General features: G+C 51.4%; 2 protein-coding genes across 7 annotated transcripts in view; one reads left to right on the top strand and one right to left on the bottom strand.

The window, feature by feature from the left end:
• STK32C (serine/threonine kinase 32C) overlaps positions 1-4,261 on the top strand; it is a 79,195-nt gene extending 74,934 nt beyond the window's left edge. For 4 of the 5 annotated variants that reach the window (XM_068689339.1, XM_068689338.1, XM_068689340.1 and 1 more), the window contains one exon: positions 174-923. In XM_068689339.1, coding sequence (XP_068545440.1) covers positions 174-312 — 139 coding nt within the window. In that variant the 3' untranslated portion in view covers positions 313-923. Of the gene's footprint in view, positions 1-173; positions 924-2,708 lie in introns of those variants that run through there. The other variant, XM_068689342.1, reaches the window with a different exon arrangement.
• A 1,444-nt stretch (positions 4,262-5,705) lies between these two features.
• On the bottom strand, positions 5,706-21,849 carry DPYSL4 (dihydropyrimidinase like 4). 2 transcript variants are annotated; one of them, XM_068689337.1, is made up of 14 exons: positions 21,532-21,849; positions 19,248-19,336; positions 18,766-18,950; positions 17,809-17,973; positions 16,347-16,408; positions 16,169-16,249; positions 14,703-14,771; positions 14,457-14,577; positions 13,599-13,755; positions 12,206-12,347; positions 11,335-11,505; positions 9,716-9,895; positions 7,718-7,889; positions 5,706-7,143 (listed from the first exon to the last, which is right to left on the bottom strand). In XM_068689337.1, exons 1-14 carry the CDS (start codon positions 21,832-21,834, stop codon positions 7,052-7,054), a joined length of 1,989 nt encoding a protein of 662 aa, XP_068545438.1. In that variant the 5' UTR covers positions 21,835-21,849; the 3' UTR covers positions 5,706-7,051. The 2 variants fall into 2 exon arrangements, with proteins under 2 accessions (XP_068545438.1, XP_068545437.1); XM_068689336.1 differs by lacking the exon at positions 21,532-21,849 and adding an exon at positions 20,835-20,923 and having other exon boundaries at positions 5,709-7,143.
• Between the last annotated feature and the right edge of the window lie 98 nt (positions 21,850-21,947).

Genomic DNA, 21,947 nt, shown 5'->3' with positions numbered 1-21,947 from the left:
TGCGGCTTGTGGCCGAGGTGGGGCAGGCAGCGCTTCGGAAAGCTGGAGGCTGCTTTCAGGCTGTAGGCACCTCACGAGGAGCGGAGCTGCTGCTGCAGACACGTCCCACACCCCCCGTTCTGCTTTTGCCCTGGGAATCGCGGCGTAACGCCTGGTCCCTCTGCCCCGCACAGGCTAAAGAAGAGCCAAGAGCAGACGAGCGAGTCCGTGTCCCCCCCCGAAACCACCGATGAAGCCGAGACGGAGGCTGAGTCTGAGACCTCCAACCTGAACATGTGCAGCTCCGTGTGCTCCTCGGCGGGCAGCAGCTAGGCTGGGGGCCGCCAGCCGCCCCCTCCCCGTCCCCCGTTCTCAGGTAGCGCTGAGTTAACACCGGCTGCGCTCCGAGACAGCCGGAGGCACGCGGCAGCTCGTCTCGCAGCGCTGTAGCAACACAGACAGTTCTCACAGAACTGAACTCGGGACTTCGGCGGACGCCGGTCTGCGCACTGGGGTGCCTGTCGTGGGTAAGGGTCCTTGCTATGCAACGAGTCGGAGGAGGTAGACCGATTTCTTTATTCTTTTCTCATGTCAGGTTGCTGATCTGGACACGCTTTTAACACACTAAGATGCCAACACGCGGAGTTACACCTACAGCAAAGGGGCACAGCAGGTGTGGAGCAGGAGGCAGGCTGAACGGGGCGCACGCCGTACTCTGGCACTCCCAGTACTGAGGGCTGCGTGGGGACGAAGCAGCCCCAGCGCCTCGCTGGTCCCAGAGGGTGGCAGCAGCCTGCTGAGAGCCAGGGGCAATGCTGGTCCCGTGGAGCAGGGACGGTCCTGTGGCACGGGCAGGGGATGGCCCGGGCACACCCTTGTCCCTTCATCACCTGCCAGAGTCTTTTTCCCGACTCCCGGCAAATAAATGTTTTTTGTGCACTCCATGGATTCTCCTGGGGCTTGGTAATGATTAAACACATAATTGATATGTAAAATGTATTTAAAATATTTGCTTTCTTCACATAGCTGTTGTGAGCTGCAAGGAGCTGTGCAAACGGATCAGATCGTTCTGGTTCTGTTTGTCCAGGTTCGGAGGGTTTATTTCACACAGATGTAGATTTAATGGAAACCAAGTGGGTGGCCTTACAGTGCTGCTCCGTCACAAAAAGAGGGGAGTACCTTACTTCACCCTTCGCTTTACTTTATTTTCAGTGTAAAGTAAAACTGCTGTGTATAATTCACCAGTACCTGTTTTGCCTTCTTAGTAAGACAGGAGATCTCTGACTTGTTCCAGCTGTTACCTTTCTTCTTGTTTCAGGAGCCTTCACTATATCAGTTGCTTAATCTGCTGTACAGTGGCTTTCAGTTACTATTGCTAAAAACGAGCCATTGGGTCTGCTGCAACACAAAGCTGCTGTGATATGCAAAGGTTTCCTGAGAGCTGCATTCACTTTACAGCTATCATAACGTTTGCTGCCAGCCGTTCAGGAGGTCGCTGGGTTTGCATCCCTCGTGCATATTTTTAACACAAAATGGGATAGAAAACGTTTTTAACAGATGCAGACTCTTTTAGAACAAATTTTGTGTTCAGTGGATGAAATAGAATGGCTTAACCAATTTAAAACTCTTTTATATGAAAAAAAGACACAAAGCATTTATTTTCCACAGTTTTATGTGGAAATCAGTGAGTGACTGTGCTTGTGCAGAACCAAACTTTCAGAAGTCTTTAAACAGACGTGTTCAGGTGTGCAGGCACAACTTTTACGGGGGGCTGAGCTTTTATACCAGTGGCACAGGGGTGTTCAGGACAGTGCCAGGCAGGCGGTGCACCCAATGAGTGTCTCCACAGTACACCCTGCGGCTCCACGGAGCGGTGCGGTCCCGTGCATGGGGCTGGGGGCTGGCAGCAGGCACTGAGCGAGCCACGGGGATAAATGGGTCCCTTGGCAGCCCTGCTTCCCTGCAAGAGATCGTTGTGGCTCTGCGCCTGGGGGGCATCAGCACGGAGCTGGGCTCTGCGGTGCGTCGGAACGAGTCCTGCCCGTTTGGAGGTACTGTGGGGTCTGCCGGCTTGCTCCTCGGCCCTGTACCGTCTGCGTGCATTGCGTTTCCCCCCCAGCCTCCCCGCAGAGCTGGCAGCACGGCCGTGGCTGTTCGGCACCAGCTGCAGGAGCAGCACGGTCACGGCAGCAGCACTTCAGCCTCGAGTCACATAACCACATGGAGCCGGGCTCTGTTTGGCTTCTGGTAGGAACAGTCTCATAACCCTGCTGCTGCGAGGGGCTGGAAACCTGCCTCGTGGGCTGCCGGGAGCCAGGTGGGCGTGAAAGGAGCAGGATGAGGGTCACGAGACGTTTTTATTCAGGAAGTATGAATTACAGGTGATTTACTTCACCGGTATGAATGGTTCTTTTCATTAAACTCCATTTTACTGTTGCTTCTTTCTGTAAATAATGACAAACGTTAGAGACTCTGAGAACAAGGAGGAGTGTGACTTTTATTTGGGGACCAAAATGCACCCTGTGTGGGAGGTACAGGTCCAGCTCTCAGGCCAGAGGAGATGTCTGCAGTGCTGTAGGACGTGTCTCATCAGAGATCTTCATCGCTTTCTTTGGGACATGTTACAAATGGCCCGTAACACCCCGCTGCTGCGTGCAGACACGAGCTGGCTCACTGCCCAGAGCGCCTCACTCCAGAGCCTGTCCTGGTCGTTGATGTTCTCTTTGCAGCACTGCATGTCCTGTGTCAGTGCTGGAAATGCCCTCAGCAGCGCCAAGCAGTGACCCGCAAAGCTTCTGGGGAGACACCGTGTCGTGGCTGACCCGGGGGCAGATCCAGCAGACACGTAGGGGAACGCATTTGGGAACTCTCGTTTCTGCCTCACATCAGAAACTTCTGAATCTTACTCCCTGGGGACAGGTGACACAGCGTAGACTTTCAGGATCACTGTGCCGTGTAGAGACACCGTCAGTACGATACAGTTTGGGACACGCGCTTCACTACTGCCCACCTGGGGAACGGGCTTTATTGATGCCTGCTTATGCAGAGACCCCGGAGATGAAAGAAACGAGCAGTTGTACAAAGGAAACACGGTGATAAATGGGTACCTGTTTGCTTCACTGTCAAAAAAGCCCAGGATGGGTTTTAATGTGTCACCTCTGCTGTGCCCTGCTCCCTGTCGCTGTTTTGTTTGTGTCTGTATGTTGTCACCTCAATTCCTGCTGTGGGGCCATTGTTTGTCACCTTGGGGTGTCGGGGCCACTCTCTCACTGCTGTCCATGGCGTGTGGGCTGGGATGGGTTCACATCAGCTGCACTGCAGCCGTCCCCGTGCTGCTGTCCCCTGTGTGCCCGGCTCCCTGCAGCCCCATGCCCAGCGCATGCCCTGGAGCAGAGCGTGGTGCCCGCGGCCGTGCAGGGTGCTTGTGCCAGGGCAGCAGCACAGGCACTGAGGCTGTGGGGCGTACGCCCTGTGGAAGGGCTGGTTCCTAGGAAAACCGTGTTGCTTTGAAGTCCTCTGAGCCCTTTCTGTCCTTTTGTTCTCCCTCTGTTGCTTCAGAGCCTGATTCAGCTCCGGGTGTAAGCAAAACTCATGGTGAAGTCGTGAAGCACTACCGCTACCAAACCCGTAAGGCAGAGCCTGGCAGTTGATCCAGCTCTGGTTTACATCTCCACTAGAACCAGAATACAATAATTTTCTGTATATAGATATTTAAATACATGTATTTTTTGTATGACAGATTTATACAGGGTGTGCCATTATCTGCTGTGGAAAGTCTGCATCACCTATAAATTATTCTCCTTGAATTCCTTGCCATAAGAGTTTCTTATCTCCGTTGTATTTTGAAGTTCTGCAAAGTTGCATATTTTTAAGTGTTTCCATTGAATTACACAGACTTCACTGGGAATTTTGCATAGAAAACAAATGCCAGATCAGGTCCGGATGTTCCTTTTGTTGCCAGTTCCTTATTATTGCTCTATACCTTGCCAAACAGAGAGTAGGAGTAATAATAGCAAAAACGCCAATAATATGGACTTGACATTGGACAGTGCCGAAGTCCTGCTGCCTTGGTAGGGTATAGTTTTTAATAATTTCCGTGTAAATTGGATATGTAAAGCATATCTCTGTATTTTCAGTTCATACATTTCTGTACTTTTACTGCATGACAATACTACCATGTCACTGAAGATTTCAGTTATGACAACAAATTTGTGTTTTTGCAAATCCTGCAAGAAGCCATTGCATATGTGGAGTAATAAATGTGTGTTTTTAACATTGCCAAGTTTTTGCAGTCATTTCTAGGTTATCGCTCTGTAGGAAAACAACATTAAAACTTGTAAAAAGTGCATGCTATAATTATCTCTCTTGTTTACACATCGCAGACCGGAGTTGTTTAGCATCCAAACTACACCAGGTGGTGTAACGGCCAAAGCACGCCACCAGCACGCTGCGTGTGCTGCGTTTCAGCAGCGGCACCTTGCAGCCGGGCAGTGAGCAGCTCTGTTGGTGGCAGCAGCTCTGTGAGCAGCGCTGCATTTCCCCAGCTTGTCCCGGTGGCAGCGCCGTGCCCGCTGGACCCGCCGGCCACAGGAGCGTTTGCAGTCGCTCAGCTGCAGCAGCAGTGCCTGCCATCCCCCACCGCCTGCCTGTGGGTTGGGATTGCTTCTCCTAAGAGGCTGCAAACCGCTTGCTGGGGCTCGTCCTCCCCGTGCTCAGCACCCAGGTTGCCTTTCTCCCTGCTCGGAGTGCCTGCGCTGCCGGTTGGGATGGCTGGGTCTGCACAAAAGGTGCCTGCACTGGATGGGTTGGGAAGGACCCACTTGCCCACCAGAGGGTGGTTCACGGCAAGGTTTGCTGCAAAGAGCCTGCCAGCTGGTCTGGACATTCATCCCCAAACCCCGGGCATTGGCTCGGCGCTGCCTCCAGCCGCCTGCCCCGCTGGAGCTGGGGCTTGGACCGATGACCTGCAGGGTCCCTGTCCCCCTGCAGCCCCCCGTGAGCTGAGCTCCAGCGTCACACGGCGAAGGGACGCCAGCTCCGTGTCGCCAGCTGAGCCAGCGCCTGGAAGCGTCTGACCCAGAGCCTGCAGCGGCGCTGTCAGAGGGAATTAAGGCCACGCAGGCTGCTTGTGCCCCAGGTGGGTTCGCTTCCCGCAGGCTCTGGATGCGTTTGCAGACAGCTGGGTCTGCAGGACCCGTCACACATCCCAGGGGGGCACGCTCCGTGGTTTAGCCCCTGCTGCTGTGTTTGGAGGCTGGGGTGAGCCTGCAGCATTGCGGGCTCTGCTGCTCCCCAGGACACCCTTTGGGAAACAGCCCCCACGGAGGGAACAAATGCGAACCCCTCCTCAGCAGCACAGCTGATGGGGGCTGCTGGGGGCTGATGGGGGCACTGGCCCCAACCCCACCCACGGGGCTCAGCGGGGAGGACGGTGTCTGTAGGCACTGCCATGGTCCCCCCGGCCCTGGCCCCTTTGAACGAGCAGCCTGGCTGCTGAAGGAAGGCATCTTGCCAAGGAAGAGCTTGCAGAAAGTTCCCTGCTAAGAACAGCGGGATTTGGGGCAGTGCAGGGCCTGGGAAAACCCAGGGGTGCAAGCCCGTGTTCTGGGTTACTGGCTGTGGTCAGCCCCGCTGGGTGGGGGTGTGCTTCCTAGCAGCACGCAGCTTTGGGAATTCATTCAAGTGAGCGTTTTCCCTAGGAATGGATTTTACAGTTTTTTGAAGGAAAATGCTTTTTATTAGAAAGAAACAAAACACAGTTCAGGAAGAAAATAAATAGATGTTCAATAGCCTTGTTGCAACTGCAGGCAAAAAAAAAAAAAAAAAAAGAGAAAAACATTAAACAAAAATAAATAAATTATTTCTTTTAAATAAAATGTATCTGAACAATTGCATATTCATCTGTATTTGATACAGAAATTCCTAAATGTAATTGCATGGGGCTATGAGATATAGGTCAGAGTAGACAATCTAAAAAAAAAAACAAACAAACACACCAAAAACCTCACCAAACTCTTACTGTCAGTGTGCAGAAACCCACACGTCAGGAATCAGTCTTACAAACTCATGCATAAAAAGCCAAGGAAAACCACACAAACGTAGACTAAGACCAGTCAGCCACTTCCATCATTTCAGGATTTCCAACAAACTTTATTCCAAGCAAGGAACAAAACCCAAATGTGATCCATTCTGTCAGAGGTCCATGCATAGCTTTGTGGCATAGAGGTTCACTTTTACTGAATGTACCTTTAAATATAATAAACGGGGTAGAGTAGCCTTTATAAAAAAGTCTGTCATATGGAACTGGCCTTCAAATGAGCCTTTTATTGGTTGTAAGACACACACTTGGTACTTGAAAAACTGTATAAATAACCTTTAAAAACAAGCCTAACAAGACTACAGGAGACCGGACACGTGGCTCCCACGAACACAGCCACGACCCTGGGCTGCCCCGACAGCACCTGCACCAGCCCCAGGGATGCTACAGCCAAAGTTGGCCGCGCTGTGGGCTCGTACCACTGCGCCTCTCCTCAGTGACAGCTCCTGGAGCATGCCCGAGCTGCCCAAGGAGATGGTGTAAAGAGCTGCAAGCACAACAGCCCCGATGTGCTGTGTACAAAGTCTGCATCACCAAAAAGTCCTTGGAGTAGGAAGGGCAGTGACAGCGCCAGAAAGGAGCACAGTCCAGCCAAATGCACCTTCGGGTCATCCTGGTCACTAGACAGCTAGCAGCACCGCTGAACACACTTCAAAACGTACCTCTAGGTGTTGGCATGCATATGCTAAGGGCTTTCTGAGTATCTAGGTAAGAAATACAGACTGGGAGCTCTACGGAGTGGGAGGAATGCAGATGGGCACTACTATCACCACTACCTCTTGGGTTGGCTTCGTCTATTTTCTACCTAAGAGAAGGGGCCCGGGGTATCTGACGAATGCCTCGCTTTCATCCTGAGCTTGAGGGAACCAACCGTGCCTTTCCCGGCTCGGCCCCAGCCCCAGCCCCTGCCGTGGGGCTGCCGTGGGCAGGAGGCAGCGCCGCGGGCGGCCGGGCACAGCGGGCAGCAGCGCGGCATCAGGACAGGGAGGTGATGTTGGAGCGCCCGCCCGGAGGGGCGATGATCTTCTGAGCCGTGCGCCGGGCAATGTGGTCATCTGCCTGCGACCCTGCGGGAAGGGAGAGGCACACGGCTGTGACATCCGCGAGCTGGCATGCACAAGTCATCGAGCATTTCGCTTGTGGGCAGGGCGAGTGTTTTCAATAGACATTAATTGGGATGCTGTATTATCGCGGTACAGGCTGGAATGACTTTGGGTGCCTGAACGCCTTTGTTTTTTACTGCTTCTTTCTGGCCATTATAAATGGCTTTCCTGTAAACAAACAGTTTCTATGCAATAAAGCACGGGACCCTGCAGATTTATTAAACGCTGATCCACCTGTATGAGTCCAGCCAGCCAAGAGAACAAAATGATGGCAGGTATTTTAAGACAAAGTGTAATTTTTTCCAAGGTCACTGAGGCTGCCGGGCAGCTTGTCAGGGGACGCTGTGCCAGGCAGTGCTGAAGCACCCTCTGCCTACATGGGAGGGCAGCGGAGGTTTTATTGCTGGTTCCTGAGGATGGAGCTATGCGAACGGAACCAGGCTGAACAAGCCAGCTGTCGGACAGATATTTATCGCTTCCCCAGAGCCCTGACCACACACAGCCCCTGCCCGGCCCGCTGCGCCGGGCCCCCACCTACCCGACAGGCTGAACCCCGACCGGTGCAGGTTGCGCACGGGGACGGACGGCACTTTGCCCACGCAGGCCGCCATCCTCGATGCCGTGGTGGGCGCCGCGGCTTTCGTGCTTAGGACGACGTCGTGGACCGGCCCATCGTACAGCCCCCGCGGGACGCCGTGCACCTCGGCCAGCTGCGGGGAGGGAAGGGGCAGGCGTGAGGAACGCAGAGACACTGCAGAACCCAAACGGGATCCCGGCCGGTTTGGGTCCTCACCTACTGCTGCACTAGCCCCTGGCTGCACTCACCCCAGAAGGAAAAGCATTTAAAGGTCAGGCCTGCAAAACTACTGCGCAAGGGGTGAAACGAGCATAAAACTGCTTTTGATTCTTTCAGTTCTGGCACCCAGCTGTCATGCTGGTGTCTCACCAGCAGACCCCGTAAAGGCAGGCAGCAGGAGGTGCCCGGCCCCTCGCCCACCATGCCCCACTGGCAGCGTCCCAGTGGCACAATCTGACGTGGTGCCACTGCCACGTCCTGCCAAGCTCCGTCCCTTCAGACCTGTATGAGAAAAGCCACAGCTGGCACAGGGAAAGGACCTTGTTACCAGTCCTTCATCCCGAATGTGCCTAACTCCTCACAGGCAAAACAGTGTGACAGTGATTTGGGAGCCACAGGGTCAGAATGGGCTTGTTTTGCAGATGAGAAGTGCTGGGTTTCAAATAAGAAGGGACGGACTGATAGGTTATCAACAAGTATAGAAAGTTTTCTATAGCAATTTTTCTCGTACATCACCTTCATCTTCATGCTGACTGTCACGCAGAGAAAATCCCCAGCTCAGTGCTCTACAGCACTCCCCTTGACCCTGCTCTTTTCCAAAGCTCCAGTTAAATCAAGGATCAAGAGATGGCATAGGCAGGCTGTCTGGTTGTTTGCAAAGTACCAAATGTGCCTGCCCCAATGAATTAACTTAACAAAGAAATCACTAACTGCCTGGTTTGACACTCAATTATCTAGCCAGGAGACCAGGGACCTTCAGTAAGGGAGTTTATATTTAGCAAGCTCCGTCCTTTAGGACGCAGCAGTGGCACAGGGTGTCTCCTTTCAAAGCTAACACAGACACAACCTGACTGCTATCAAGGAGCCCAGGGGCTCCTTGTCCCCACAGCCCGCATGGCATCCCTGTGTGAGTGATGCAGAGGCTGCTACGAGTGCCAGGGAGATGGAGCTGACAGTGCAGGGCTCCTTGTGCTGCAGCTGCCGGTGCTGCTGGGCTGCCTGAAGGGCACAAGGTCCTGCCCTCTGCTGGGAGCTGCCCCCACACCATCGACCTTCCCCTGACTCCGCTGCAGCAGGGACTCCAGAGACAAACTGGGACCGCTGCTGCCAGCGCCAGTGCTGCTGGTGAGCTTGGGGTTTGTGATTCTTGCACTGCATTCATCTACAGTGCGTAATGGAAATGTCTAAAATAACACATGGAAAAAGGGAGGGAGGGTGCAGTCGTTAGGGAGATCTGTGTACATTTGAATGTCTTTGTACCTCCTAAAAAAGCTGTGCTAGCACACTGTGAAGGACTTGGTTATTTCCGGCAGCTACTGAACACTACCCCTACTAGTCACGGACAGAAGCAAAGCAGTGGATTGGTAATACAGTAACATAATGATTTCTAGCACAGGTAGAGATGAATTTCTCCCTTCTACCTCAATACAAAACAAGCAGATTTGGTAGAAGTCACATTTTTGTTCTATAACTTTATAACAGGTAAGTAATACTAATAAACTGGTGTGATCAGTTATAATACTAAACCAGGCATTACGGATTAGTTTGTGCCAAGCCATACACCAAAGCAATTACATGATAACGTTACAAATTTCCAAGGTGTGAGGAGGAGTAACGTTAACAATACTCTTGTTTCTGCTGCCCATTGCACCAGCGGGCATACCAGAACAGTGACCAGTACAATGATGCAAGGAAATTACAATGAAAATATGGGGGTATTGCAAATAAAATCCTTCTTACCCTGTTTCTTGCCTTTATCCTTTTATAAACAAAATCAGGGAACGTCTTTCTGGGAATGAATCGACCTGACCCCTGGGTGACAAACAGGTTCCCATCCTCAAGAACAACTTTTCCTTGACTTATGACCACAGTAGGAGCCCCATGGCACTCCGTGCCTTCAAATATGTTGTACTCCACATTCTGGAAAAAAAAAACAAACCAGGATGTTAAGTACATTTAAGATTTAAGAAAAGGAGGTCACAGTCTATCCAGTTACACATGCATGCATTTTTTGTACATTACTCCTCATGCACAATTAACTGTACTTAACTTAGGCCTTTAGATTTCAATAATAATGTTCTTCTAATTGCATGAACTAAGGTAGAGTAGAACAGAAAAATTAAATCCCCAGAAGATTCAGTAGTTGGCCAAAAGACTTGTGGCATTCCTGAAGCAAACCAGATTTTTACTATACATTAACAATTAATTATTTCAAAACCTCAGAAGAGCTGTGCTGCAGTTCTCCGTTTGGTGACAAAGTTCCTGTAATTTTTTCCAAGACCCTGCAGGTCTTCAACAATAAATGAGAATTGTGTTTTATGGGAAATACAAAATCATGCCAATTTTTTTTCAAATATTCCCATGACTATCACTAACAAACTATCCAAAACTCAAATGTTACCATGAAAACATGCTGCATTTTGAAAAAACGTAAGAGAATTTTCTGGACAAAAAATGAACTGCTTCTATTTTTTAAACAAAACACCCATATATTTCAGTAATAATGATAATTTTCTTCAATAAAAACCTTTGTGCCAAAAAATGTTTCTACATTTGTTTAGATCCGTTCCATCTCTAACACACCTCACACCAACTCAAATGCATCCCTCACTTTCAACTACAGCTTTCTACTGTAGATTTTAATTAATTTCTACAGAATTAATTTGGGGATGTCTGCAGCCTGGAAAAACACGGATAAAATGCCACCAAGAGACACCCCGAACCTTTTCTGACCGACTCACTCTGCTGACCAGCAACACCTGCCAAGGACCAGAGCCTGAGGGGAGTGCACCTGGGCCTTTGGGGCATGCTGGCGTTTGGCTCTGGTGGCAAAATGGCTTTATGCTGTGAGCAGCTCTTTTCTTTAATCATTGCACAGGTATTAAAAGAACTACTATCTGTTTTCTGAATTGGAACTTAAAAGTTCACATTGACCAAACAGGAATTAATGTGAGCTGGGGTTTGTTCCCCCACATGCATCAGGCCTCCGCATGCTGCCTTCACTGGACACGCTCTTTCTTTTAGTTTAATGCTCAAAGCAAGGTCAGCCCCTTTCTCCCAGTCTGCAGCGAGCACATCAGTCGTAAGATCTGTGTTCCAGAGGCAGACTGGCTCAGTTCAGTCACCCAGCTACTCAGTCACAGTCCTGCCCCTCACAAATTCTCCAGTTCTACAGTAAACAAGGGATATTTGTATTTGCTTGCATTTTAAAAATCAAATGCAAGGTCCTTCATCATCTTATCCACATTGCTCATCTCTTGGTGAATGCAGAAATCTTTTTGATCTGAGGAGCTGCATTACTTTACTGCTCTCTTCTGACTGTAGTATCATCTCAAGAAAACACTTTAAATATAGTTTACCAAATTGTGGGTTTTTGCTGAGATAATTTTTGTCGTCTTGGGGTTCCACAAGACCAAGTCTGCGTCAGAGCCGACTGCAATTCGCCCTTTCCTGGGGTAGCAGTTAAAGATTTTGGCAGCATTTGTACTGGTCACGGCTACAAAGTCATTCTCATCCATCTTCCCTGGGACCTGGGGAGCAGAAGGAAGGGAGAACCATTTGGTACGGGAAAGCACGGCGGTGCCACCACAAACCAGTCTGCACTTTGTACAAACACAGAGATTGCATGCAACCTTTCTCTCAGCGCTTTTATACACTGAAAAAATCCCCCAGTCTTGATCACAGTATTTAATTCAAGATTTTTGTCCCCGTGATGTAATTAAGCCCTGCTGAAGCATTAAACAACTGGAAATGGACCACTCAGACATTCAATTGCTGCCTCATCTAGTGGGGGGCAGCAGGCCATGGGGCTGAGCACTCTGACCCTCAGCAGTGTGGGACAGGGCTGGGGGCACCTCCTGCAGGTACAAAGGATGCTCCCTGTCCCCACCAACCTCCTGCGAACACTACTGAAGAGCAACATCGCGTCCTCCCCTTACAGAAATCTGTGGAGGACTCTCTCCTGACTGCAGGGTGAGGCGGGGGGGCTGTTCCCCCAGCGAACCCTTTGAAGACACTTTGAAGGCACTGGAGTGTCACATTCCCTCCCATTATCAAGCTCCTCTGAAGGAGCAGTCTAGACAATGTCACACTTCAGGGCTCATTTGAATTAATGAGAAATCTGACATCATCTGACACAAGCACTCTTCACATCCCCTTGCGTTCGCGTGGAGGAAGGACTCGGCGTTATTTTAGTGCCTACCACAAAACCGGTGCTGTTTCAGTACCTACCACACACTTTTCCCAAATTATCGCCATTCGCTCCTCGATGCCGTTTGTTCCCTCGGGAATGAGGGTGAAGTTGTCTTTCCCCACTGCCTTCTGGGCGGTGGTGAACGTGCAGTGGGCACTGCCCGCCAGCTGCAGGTCCCCGCTAGGACAGATGGAGAGAGGTGGTCAGAGGAGGCTCTGAGGGGGCTTCTCAGAACTGCGAAAATGTGTCTCCTTCCCTGTGACAGGGCTGCGCCGCCTGGGTGAAGCTCACCCTGGCCTACAAGACTGTGTGACACGAGGGCCTGCGGGCTCTGTGCTCCGCCTGTTTGATGTGCATTGATTTAATCAATAAACGCTGCACAGGCAGGCGACTTCAGATCTTTAAATCCCATTGAAAGTCAAGGTACGTTGAGGCAATTTTTACAAGTACACAGAGGCATCTCACGCTACCAGTCTGCACAGGAATAAAGCACTGAAATCTTCTAAGAACAGGAACAGCAGCCCCGTATGTGCTTTTGATATTTTCTCCTAATCTAGCTGTTACTTTTACTGTTTAGCAACCATCTTCATCTTCATGCCTTCCTTTTGAACCTCGTATTGTTTTAATATGAAGGTGGTTCTCAGAACCATTCTTTTGATATGGTGCTAAAACAGCTCTTAAAGCAAGGCTATGGTTAAATAAAACAATATCCTGGATAAAACCAAATGTAAAGTACTGTAAGATATTCCATTTTACGTAGCACTGTATGTATACGTACTGCATGAAAATGCAAAGCTCCAGCCACTGCTGCCTGTGGATACAGACAGAGCACACGCAGGCGTTGTTATTCACCTGTCCGTTTGTCTGCTGACTTGTCAGTGTCTGCTGTGTTTGTGAACTGTCCCAGAGATGTTCAAGCTGACATGATGGGCTTTGTTGTACTACAATAGATTGAAAACAGCTCTCCAGGCTAACATGCCCTCAGTGTTTATGTTTCAGATTTTAAAAGCTTGTGAATGCCTAACGTTGCTTCTGATGAAACCCTTCAATTTACTGTAAAGCTAACCTAATACTGGTAGATTCCTGTGGGTTACACCGAGACAGAGCATTGCTGGGCGCTGAGTCCCCGTGCCCTGGGCCCTCGGGTGACACGGAGGGCACAGCACGCTCCCCTGTGCAGTTCTGCGGATGGAAGCAGCTCGTGGGAGACTGCTTTATATGGGAGAAGTCTGCTAGCTGCTACCCGGCTTCATCAAAGCCTAACCTAGATTCTCTTTCAAAGCAGCCACACGACTGTCGCCTGGCTCCTTGTTAGAAAAAACAACTCAAGATTTACGATTTGCCATGGAGAAGCGTGCCCCCCCCCCGGAATGCCATCTGCACCTGCCCAGTGGGCAGGGTGTGGGCACCGCAGCGCAGCGCAGAGCTCACCAGGACAGCAGGGAGGTGAGGCGGTCCGGAGTGCTCGGGTCGGGGCTGATGGGGGGAGAGGTGACGAAGGCTGCGGCCTTGGCCCAGTTCTTACTCCAGTAGTGCGAGCCGTCGGTGCCGAGGCTGGCGGTGATGGGCTCTCCGTACACAACAGTGCCTGCAGAGCAATGGAGGCAGTGACTGCAAACGCACCGCGTGCCCCTCAGCCTCCTTTCACACAGCACAAATACCGTGGTTAGCAATAAGGATGGTTTCATTTACCTCCAGTGCTCTCAGCATTTCAGCTTTTTAAATATAGACTAATCCCTCAGATTATCTCAGATGACTGGGAAGTGCTGCCAGAACAAGTTCTGAATGCGTCTCTTTTCTCCTTAGAAAAAACCCACATTTCTGTCTGATAAGTGTTACACATTTCTTTACGTCAAATCGGAGGCTCTCTGGCTGGGGGCAGCCGTGGCCGCACAACACCATGTGCTCAGGACACTGCTCGACCTTGCTTCCCTGTAGGAACATTGCTAGCCCTCCCCAGCGCACCACATTTAACTCTGGAGTTTGTTCCAGTTCCATTTTTCGTTTAGTTCATGAGAAATGATCAGAAGCGAGGTGTTATTTTTTTTTGCTGCATGTACTCAGATCCGGGTGTCATTTTCAAGCACATCTCTTCACATCTTTTGAGTTCAGTTCAGAGCAATTAGCTCTGGCATACTCTGTGAAGAAAAGCCAACACCAAGTTTTCGCACCCTTAAAATGTGACAGAACTCAGGTGCTAACGAGTTCCTAAACCTTGCAGCTAGTGTGACATTCCTGGAGGTATTTAAATTGGCTTAATTAGTGTGCAAACATTAAATAGCGCTTTACCTTTTCTCTTTGCTTGGGCTAACACATCTGCTGCACCTTTGCTCATTATTTTTGTGATGTACAAGGGGCAGTTGGCTTGTTTTGCTATTGTAATGGCCCGGTACACCGCCTCTGCTTCAACCTGCAGACACAAAAACGAGTACAAGCAGAGAACATCTCAAGACATCCCTGTCAGAGCTGAGCCACCACAAGCCATGGCTGGTCTGCAGCTTTGGACAGCTCTGCTGGAAAAGCTGTTGACTTTACCTCCTCGGGGCGGCTCAGGACGTGCCCCTCTGGCCCCGTAATCCCAAGGTCCAACAGTCTCTTCTGCTCCTAGGGGGAAGAAGATGAACAAGAGCGGTGAGCAATGTGAACAGTCTGAAGCCATGTGGGACTCACCTGGCTCAGCAGTGTCAATTCCATGATACACGTAAATGATAAATGAATACAACTGCATGGTATCTGTGGCAATCCATCAGCTGCTGGGAGTAAAAGGAAAGCCCCGCTTGTGCTGTGGAAACATCTTTGGACTGGGAACTGCTACATGCCCTTTGGACCTTCTCCATTTTTTAAACCCAGTTACAGTTCTGGAAGATTTGGGATTTCAGACCCACCACTGCTTACTCCAAGCCTATGCTAAATATGATTCACGGCTAGAAAAGGAGCAGGTATCTCCTGGACCCTCGAGTCCATGGCTGAAGCTGCTCGGAGAAGCCCAAGGAAGAAGAGAAGATGGGGGTGGGAATTACCCTCTATCTTGTTTGTTCAGATAAACCCATGTCAAGGACTGGGATTCTGCTTTCATTTTAAACTCTCCTCCCACACCGTACTGAACTTAAGTGACCGTAAGCTAAAAGGAACCACAAGTCTAATTCTACATCTATCACCTATTTGCAGTATTTACCTAGGACTTTCTTCTCTAAAGCTAACAAGGAAAAATAATAAACAGTTTGCAATTTCAAATAAATTCCTGAAAGCCATTTTTGGATATATATATTACCACGTCTAATGTAGATTATTTAAAAAATGCAAAACTCCTTAACCTTCTAAAGTCCTCAAGGCTTCTAAGCATACTCAAGATTTCTGAACAGGATAAATAATGTGATAAAATATCACTTAAAGCAGTCAGTCAACCTTTAAGAGGCCCCTATCCGGGAACTATTGAGCAGATTCCTGTGATGAAACCCAAGCGCATGGGAAAAGCTGGGAGGATGCTGTTGATTTTAGCAGGATCCCCAGATCCTGCACATTCGTGTGCCTGCACATGCTGCCACAACAGGATTTCCTCTCAGCCCCTTCCCTCCACAGCTTTGGTACTCAGATTATTCTGGAGACCAAATCCCACCAGGAGCCTGTGGGGGGAGGAGAGAAGGGGCAGGTTAGGGCTGACACCACTTCTGGATTCCCCTGCCCTCTTCAAGGCTTGGCGTCAACATGCAAAGAGGAAGGAGAGTTTGCCCTGCTGGAGATTTCGGAGGTGAGCAATCCAGGTGACAGCAGCAGACAGCACACACTAGAAGCACACGCTGATTCTCTTCACAAAGCAATTGCAGGTTACTCCTCTTCGTCTCATTTTGAGTATCTCTGCTGATTTTGCAGCATCAAATGAATGCTAAAAGCATGCTGGCACCTTCTGTTAGAGCCTGTGTGCTATCTGTTGAAGTCAGCACTTTGCCTTACATCAAGTTACCCTGCTCCACCTTTAATTTAAATGAATGTAATTACTGTACCTCATCAATGATGTCTCCGTTTTCAGCATGCACTTGGGCAATGGCCCCCAAGTCTCGAATAATGCTGAATATTTCATACATCTGTCAAGAGAGAAGGGGTTGCCCAGTATCAGATAAATTATGGTCTCTGCTCAGAAGTGCAAAATTACTCCTATTGCACCTCGGCTGTCTGTATTACCTGGGCATCAGTGCACTGAAGTTTGTCTTTATAAGCCATAAAAACCAGGAAGGAGTTCACGCCTTGAAAAAAGAAAACGACACATGCATTTATTGTCACAGCCCAGAACGCAGCACCTTGGTACGGGCTGAGCAGGGATGCTCAACTCGGGTGCTTTGTGCAGGGGGCTAGGCTGAAAGCAAACCAAGGCTAAGCATGGAAACTCCTCTCGTGAGAGCTGAACCCCACGTTTTGGGAGTCACGAGAGACAACACTCTCCTATGTTTGGATACACCTGAACAAAAAAAACACATCGTCCTTTTCTGACTTTAGATACTCTGTAACTCGACCTGAATTCACAGAATTAAATGCATTGCTTCCAATCTTAATTTTCCCCCCAAAAGTGGTCTGAATTTATGGTTTCTTTCCAACTTCCAACTGTATTTGAATTAATGCATTAGTGCCAAGACCACAAAGTACAACACAATATGAGACTCTCTTGTTTTAAAGCACTGTTACTGAGCATGTTGGCATTTAGTTAGACAAATAGATGTACAGTATTTCTGCACACAGCATTACGCACAATCTTAATTCATTTCTATCCAACATGTAACGTGAAGCACAGAGTCAAAGCCTGACAATTGCCACCGTTTTTTATATGGATAAAGGCAACAACTAATCCCAAACTACGATCAAATTGCAAACAAACTGTATTTCATGGGAACATACATATGAAAAATATCTGGTTTAAGCTTTGAATGGCTGCATTACTTCATCCGCTCAGCATTTTAATGGGAAATTCACTGCAAATTCCTATGTTAATTGACCAATTAAGCCCTTGCTTGCAAGACTGCAAATTACACTGAAGTCATTTAGCTCTACATTAGCATATCTGAAAGCAAAATGTAGTCCAAAACACTGAATTAAGTATTAATGAAATGCATGTATTCCTGACACATGGCCAGCTTTTTGGTAAGTTATGTCCAAGGGATACTTTAGGATGTACAGGAATTAGAGGCACAAATGACATCTCTGGGAAAAGCCTAAAGCGTTTGGGCCTGTTAGCCCAACCTCAAATGTTTTTATTTAAATATTGTCTGTAAGTCAGGGAGCCTGACTCAGGAAGCCTGACACGATTTCTGTAGTTTCCAAAACAGATTTTCAATACTGGGCTGTAAATTGCCCAGAGGTAAGAGCAGATGAACAAGATCCTGCAAAATACGTTAGGGTATGAACCCAGTGTCAATACAAGTCTACATCTTTAACCTAGATGGTAAGAGATGGGTGATTCACCCCTCAATAGCAAATGAGTAAGGTCCCCTGCACGTACGCATCTACCAGTGGATAAAAGCACCCCTGCAGAGCACTGTCACAGCTTACCCTGGGGGAACCTGCTTATGTGCCTATATTGCAATATTCTTCTTTTTTTTTTTTTTTTGGTGGGGGTGGGGGTGTGTCAGAACGCTGCTCTTTGTGCCCTTACCTTTGTCTTTCACGAGGGCTTCCAGCTCCTCTTTCAGGCTCTCATGCCAGCGAGGGATGTCGACGTGCAGTGAGTAATCACAGCAGGCTTTGCTGTCGGCGCACTCTCTCCACTGCTCATACGCAGCAAGAAGGCTCGTCCCGGCATCGGGGAACACGTGGTCAACTGGGGAGATACTGCAGAGTATTGGTATGCTTTCTAGGGACAGCTCTGTGTGACTAGAGAAACACCTGGAGATTACAACAGCCACAGGTATTTCTGTGCAAGACTTTACTGCTACGATAGAGACATTTTCATTGTAATTCGCTTTTACAGCTTTGATTACAGATAAATGTATCAGAAAAGTGAAACAAAGGAAACAGACTGATTTATGGCTATTGTCATGCCTCTTGTTTTCTTACAGCCTCCACCACATGGCAAGCTGAGAGGACAAAGCATGGCCTTGCACAGCTCCCTTGGGCATCCCCCACGTGCAGCCACGCACCGCCCATCCCCATCCCCTCCTGCTCTTCCTCTTGTGTTTGCTCTTACTCCCTACAGTACTGGCTATGACCACGGTACAGAGCGACAGCAGATTTATTCAGAACTGCTCCTTCAGGCCAATACTACCGTGTGCTTTGGGACCAGAATAAGAACAAAACAGAAATAAAAATTATAATACATACATAACAAAAAATAAAAAATAAAAAGGTGTTTAAAGTTTTCTTCTGCTTTACTGTCTTACGAGGTGAAGCAGGAACAGCTACGTGTTTGCAACACATGTGCACAGCAAAGGAAGGCAGTTACTGAAAGGCACATAATGCATTTTAATTAGCTTTGTGATGTTTTGATTACTATAGCAAAAATTAACATTTCTCTGCTTTGAGGATAAATAAACTCTGCCACAACAAGAGGCCCCATGTGTTTCACTACACAATGTTCTACTTAGCAGTCTGTTCAGACACCGCTCGGTCTTACTGATCATTGTGGTTCCTCCTGCCAGGGCTGCTTTCGTGCCTTGGTAGAAGTCATCGGCAGAGGTCATCCCCATCACGGGCATCTGCAGCCTCGTATGCACGTCTATCCCGCCCGGCACAATGATCTGGCTGTAGGCATCAACTGTCTTCACCCCACTGGGCACGATCAAGTTTTCTCCAATTTGTCTGAAAACAGGATTAAGGTGCCCTGTTAAGTGGCAGCAAGTTTTAAGTGCAGGTGTACAAAGAGCCCAGCCCAAGCCCTAGCCACTAGGGCACACTAGCCACGGCCTGGCCATATCCAAAAATTCTTGTTTTTCAGATAGGGGACGTATTTCCAAGAGAAAAACTGACAGAAAGGAACCTTGTTCAAATTAAATGACAAATTAAATTGTCAAATGTAATTTCCCTTGTTCAAATTAAATGTACTATGCCTGGAAATTTTGTTACAATATATATATATATATATATTTATAAACTTACTTTATTAAACCATCTTCCACATAAATGTCTGCATAAAATGACTGGTCATCGTTGACAATTTTTCCTCCCTTGATTAGAAGCTGATCACTCTAGTGGAAAAACAAATAAAAATTCAAGGTTGCTTTATTTAGATGCTTGTTTACTCAGAATGAGCTTTTATGAAGTCTAGGACTTAGCATTTTGTTCCTTGACGATCCAAACTTAGTTTAATATCCTGTGTTCCATACCAAAGCCCAGCTGTACCCTGCAGAAAAGTCCACAGACACTTTCCGAGGAAGACAGGATCTCCTCTGATGTGTGCCATGAGCCCAGGCTGTGGACGCGGCAGAGCCCAGGAGCCCAGCTCTGGAGGCCCGGCTCGCAGGGAGCGTGCAGGCAGCCGGGCGCTGTGGTGGGGCCCGTGCAGAGCCACCCCCTGCAGGACCCCGCTTGGACCCGGGACCGATGCTGGGACCGGCTGCTGGGTGAGGTGCTCGGCGGCTCCAGCAGTGTTGCAGGACAACATCCCGCAGCTCAGTCCTGCATCTGCTCCTCCATCAGCGCCTCTGGTGAGGGCTGCTAAGTGCATCTTATTAACCCGATAATTTATTGGCATTCACTAATTAGTTTCCCCAGTCTTGTCAGAGGCTGGTAATGCCTCAAGGACCTGCCTCATTTCAAAGCAAGACTGTGGCACGGTTGTCAGCCTTACAAGATCTTTAACCAAAAATCAGAAAGCGGCTGCATTTCTGTAAACATGGAACCAGGGGCTCCCTCCCTGCTCTCTGGTGCTTTTAAGGGCTGGAAGGGGCCATCCCGGGGCCGTCCCGGGGCACAGACCCCGCGGGGGGCCGCAGGAGCCTGCTGCACGGCGGGGGGATGGATGGATGGATGGATGGATGGATGGATGGATGGATGGATGGATGGATGGATGGATGGATGGATGGGTGGCTGGCTGCACCGTGCGCTGCCGCAGCGCCCAGCCTGGCAAACAGCCGGCGTCTGCTTCCAGAGCCCCCAGCGCCGCACGGGGAATCACAGAATCACAGAATTTCTAGGAAGCCACCGACCGACTGCGCTGCTGCTTCCCCAGCCCCCGGGGCGCTCAGCGCCTCCCGCCCGGCTCCCGGCCCCGCGGTCCCGGTCCCGGGAAGGCTCCGCGCAGGAGAGCGGCCGGGGGGCGGCCAAGGGAAAAAAGGAAAGAAAGAAAGGGAAGAAAGAGCGGAGCTGCCCCGAGCCCCGGCAGCGGGGGAAGGAGGGGAAGGAGGGGAGGGAAGGAGGGGAATGAGGGGAAGGAAGGAGGGGAAGGAAGGAGGGAACCCCCCACGAGCACCGCTGCCGGGCTGCGCCGGGCGCAGCGCCCCCCGCCCCGCGCCCCCGCCGCCTTTGTCCGCGGCCCCGGCTCCGTGCTGCCGGGCGGACAAAGCCGGCAGCCGCCGGGCCGGGCCCACAAAGAGCCCGGGGGCCGCCCGCCGCCGCCGGGAGAGGAGGGGAGAGGAGGGACGGGAGGGCCCGTGCGGGGCCGGCCCGGGGCGGGGGGCGGCAGCCGGGGAGCGGCCCCGGGCCGCGGCGAGCTCCGGGCGCCGGGAGCGGCTGCGCCGCGCTCACCGTGCTGCGGGGGATGCTCTTCTTGCCCGGCTGCGACATCCTCCTGCCTGCCCTGCCTGTGCGCCCGTGCGCGCCCCCGTGCGCGCCTGCGCGCCCCCGCCGCCGGCTCCCCCCGCTCCCCCTCGCCCCCCCCCCCCTCCACGGCCCGGGGCCGCGCTGCCGGCACCGCGGGGCCGGGGGGCTGCGGGACACAGCCCGGGGCTGGCGGCACCTCGGGGCGCGCTCCCCGCGGCCGTGCGGGGCCGTCTGCGGGCCGGGGGCTTCGCCAGCGCCGAGGGGACCGTGCCCCGGGGGGAACCACACAGCCCGGAGCGGGTCGGGGCGGCAGGGACCTTAGGGACCGTCCTGTGCCACCCCTGCCCCCAGCCCAGGCTGCCCAAAGCCCCCAGCCCGACCTTGGGCACTGCCAGGGATGGGGCACCCACAGCTCCTGGGGCAGCCTGGGCAGCGCCTCGACGCCCTCACGGGGAAGAATTTCTTCCTAACGTCTAATCGAAATCTCCCTTCTTGTAGTTTAAAGAAGCGGCGGGGGGGCGGCTCTGTCCCCAGCGCCCCGCTCGCTGCCGCCGACCCCGGCTCGGGGTCCCCCGAACCCCCGACGGGACGGGAGGGGACGGGGAAGGGAAGGGGGGCGCAGAAGGGAGCCAGCCCAGCCCGTGTCCCGGCCGAGCCCCGGCGGCGGGCGCCCCTCTCCTACCTGCCGGCAGCCGTCGGGCGGCTCTCCCGTGGTGGCGGTCCCCGTGCAGCGGGGCGGCGGCGCGGCCCCCCCGGGGCTGCCGGCAGGGACAGCGGCACCGTGCCCGTCGGACGGGCCGGGACCGGGGCTGGGGCCGGGGCCGCGGGTCCGGGCTGCGCCGAGCGAGGGGAAATCCAGCGTCTTGTTGTCGAAGGCGTCCTCCACGCTGCAGAACATGCCGCCCCGCTTCTGCCGAGGCCGGGGGCTGCCCGCACCCAGCCCCGCGAAGCAGGCGGGCAGCGCCTCCAACTGCCGCCCCGACATGCCGGGCACCCCCGGCCCCCGCCCCGCCGTGAGTCCCCCGGGGCCGCTCCGAGAGCCCCGAGGTCCTGGCGCTGCTGGGCTGAGCTGGGCTGAGCTGGGCTGAGCTGGGCCGG

This window comes from Anas acuta, chromosome 7, assembly GCF_963932015.1.
Source record: "Anas acuta chromosome 7, bAnaAcu1.1, whole genome shotgun sequence".
Taxonomy (NCBI): Eukaryota; Metazoa; Chordata; class Aves; order Anseriformes; family Anatidae; genus Anas; species Anas acuta.
Note: the sequence above shows the minus strand (reverse complement) of the source record. Positions and strands in the feature narration are given on the sequence as shown.

What these genes read in the sequence shown, in the direction of transcription:
- DPYSL4 (XM_068689337.1), bottom strand. Translation starts at nt 21,834, where the DNA reads ATGTCGGGGCGGCAGTTGGAGGCGCTGCCCGCCTGCTTCGCGGGGCTG. An exon ending in TTCAGTGCACTGATGCCCAG is followed by an intron (nt 16,250 to 16,346) that starts GTAATACAGACA and finishes CTCTCTTGACAG; the next exon opens with ATGTATGAAATATTCAGCAT. An exon ending in ACGGAGACATCATTGATGAG is followed by an intron (nt 14,772 to 16,168) that starts GTACAGTAATTA and finishes TCTTCCCCCTAG; the next exon opens with GAGCAGAAGAGACTGTTGGA.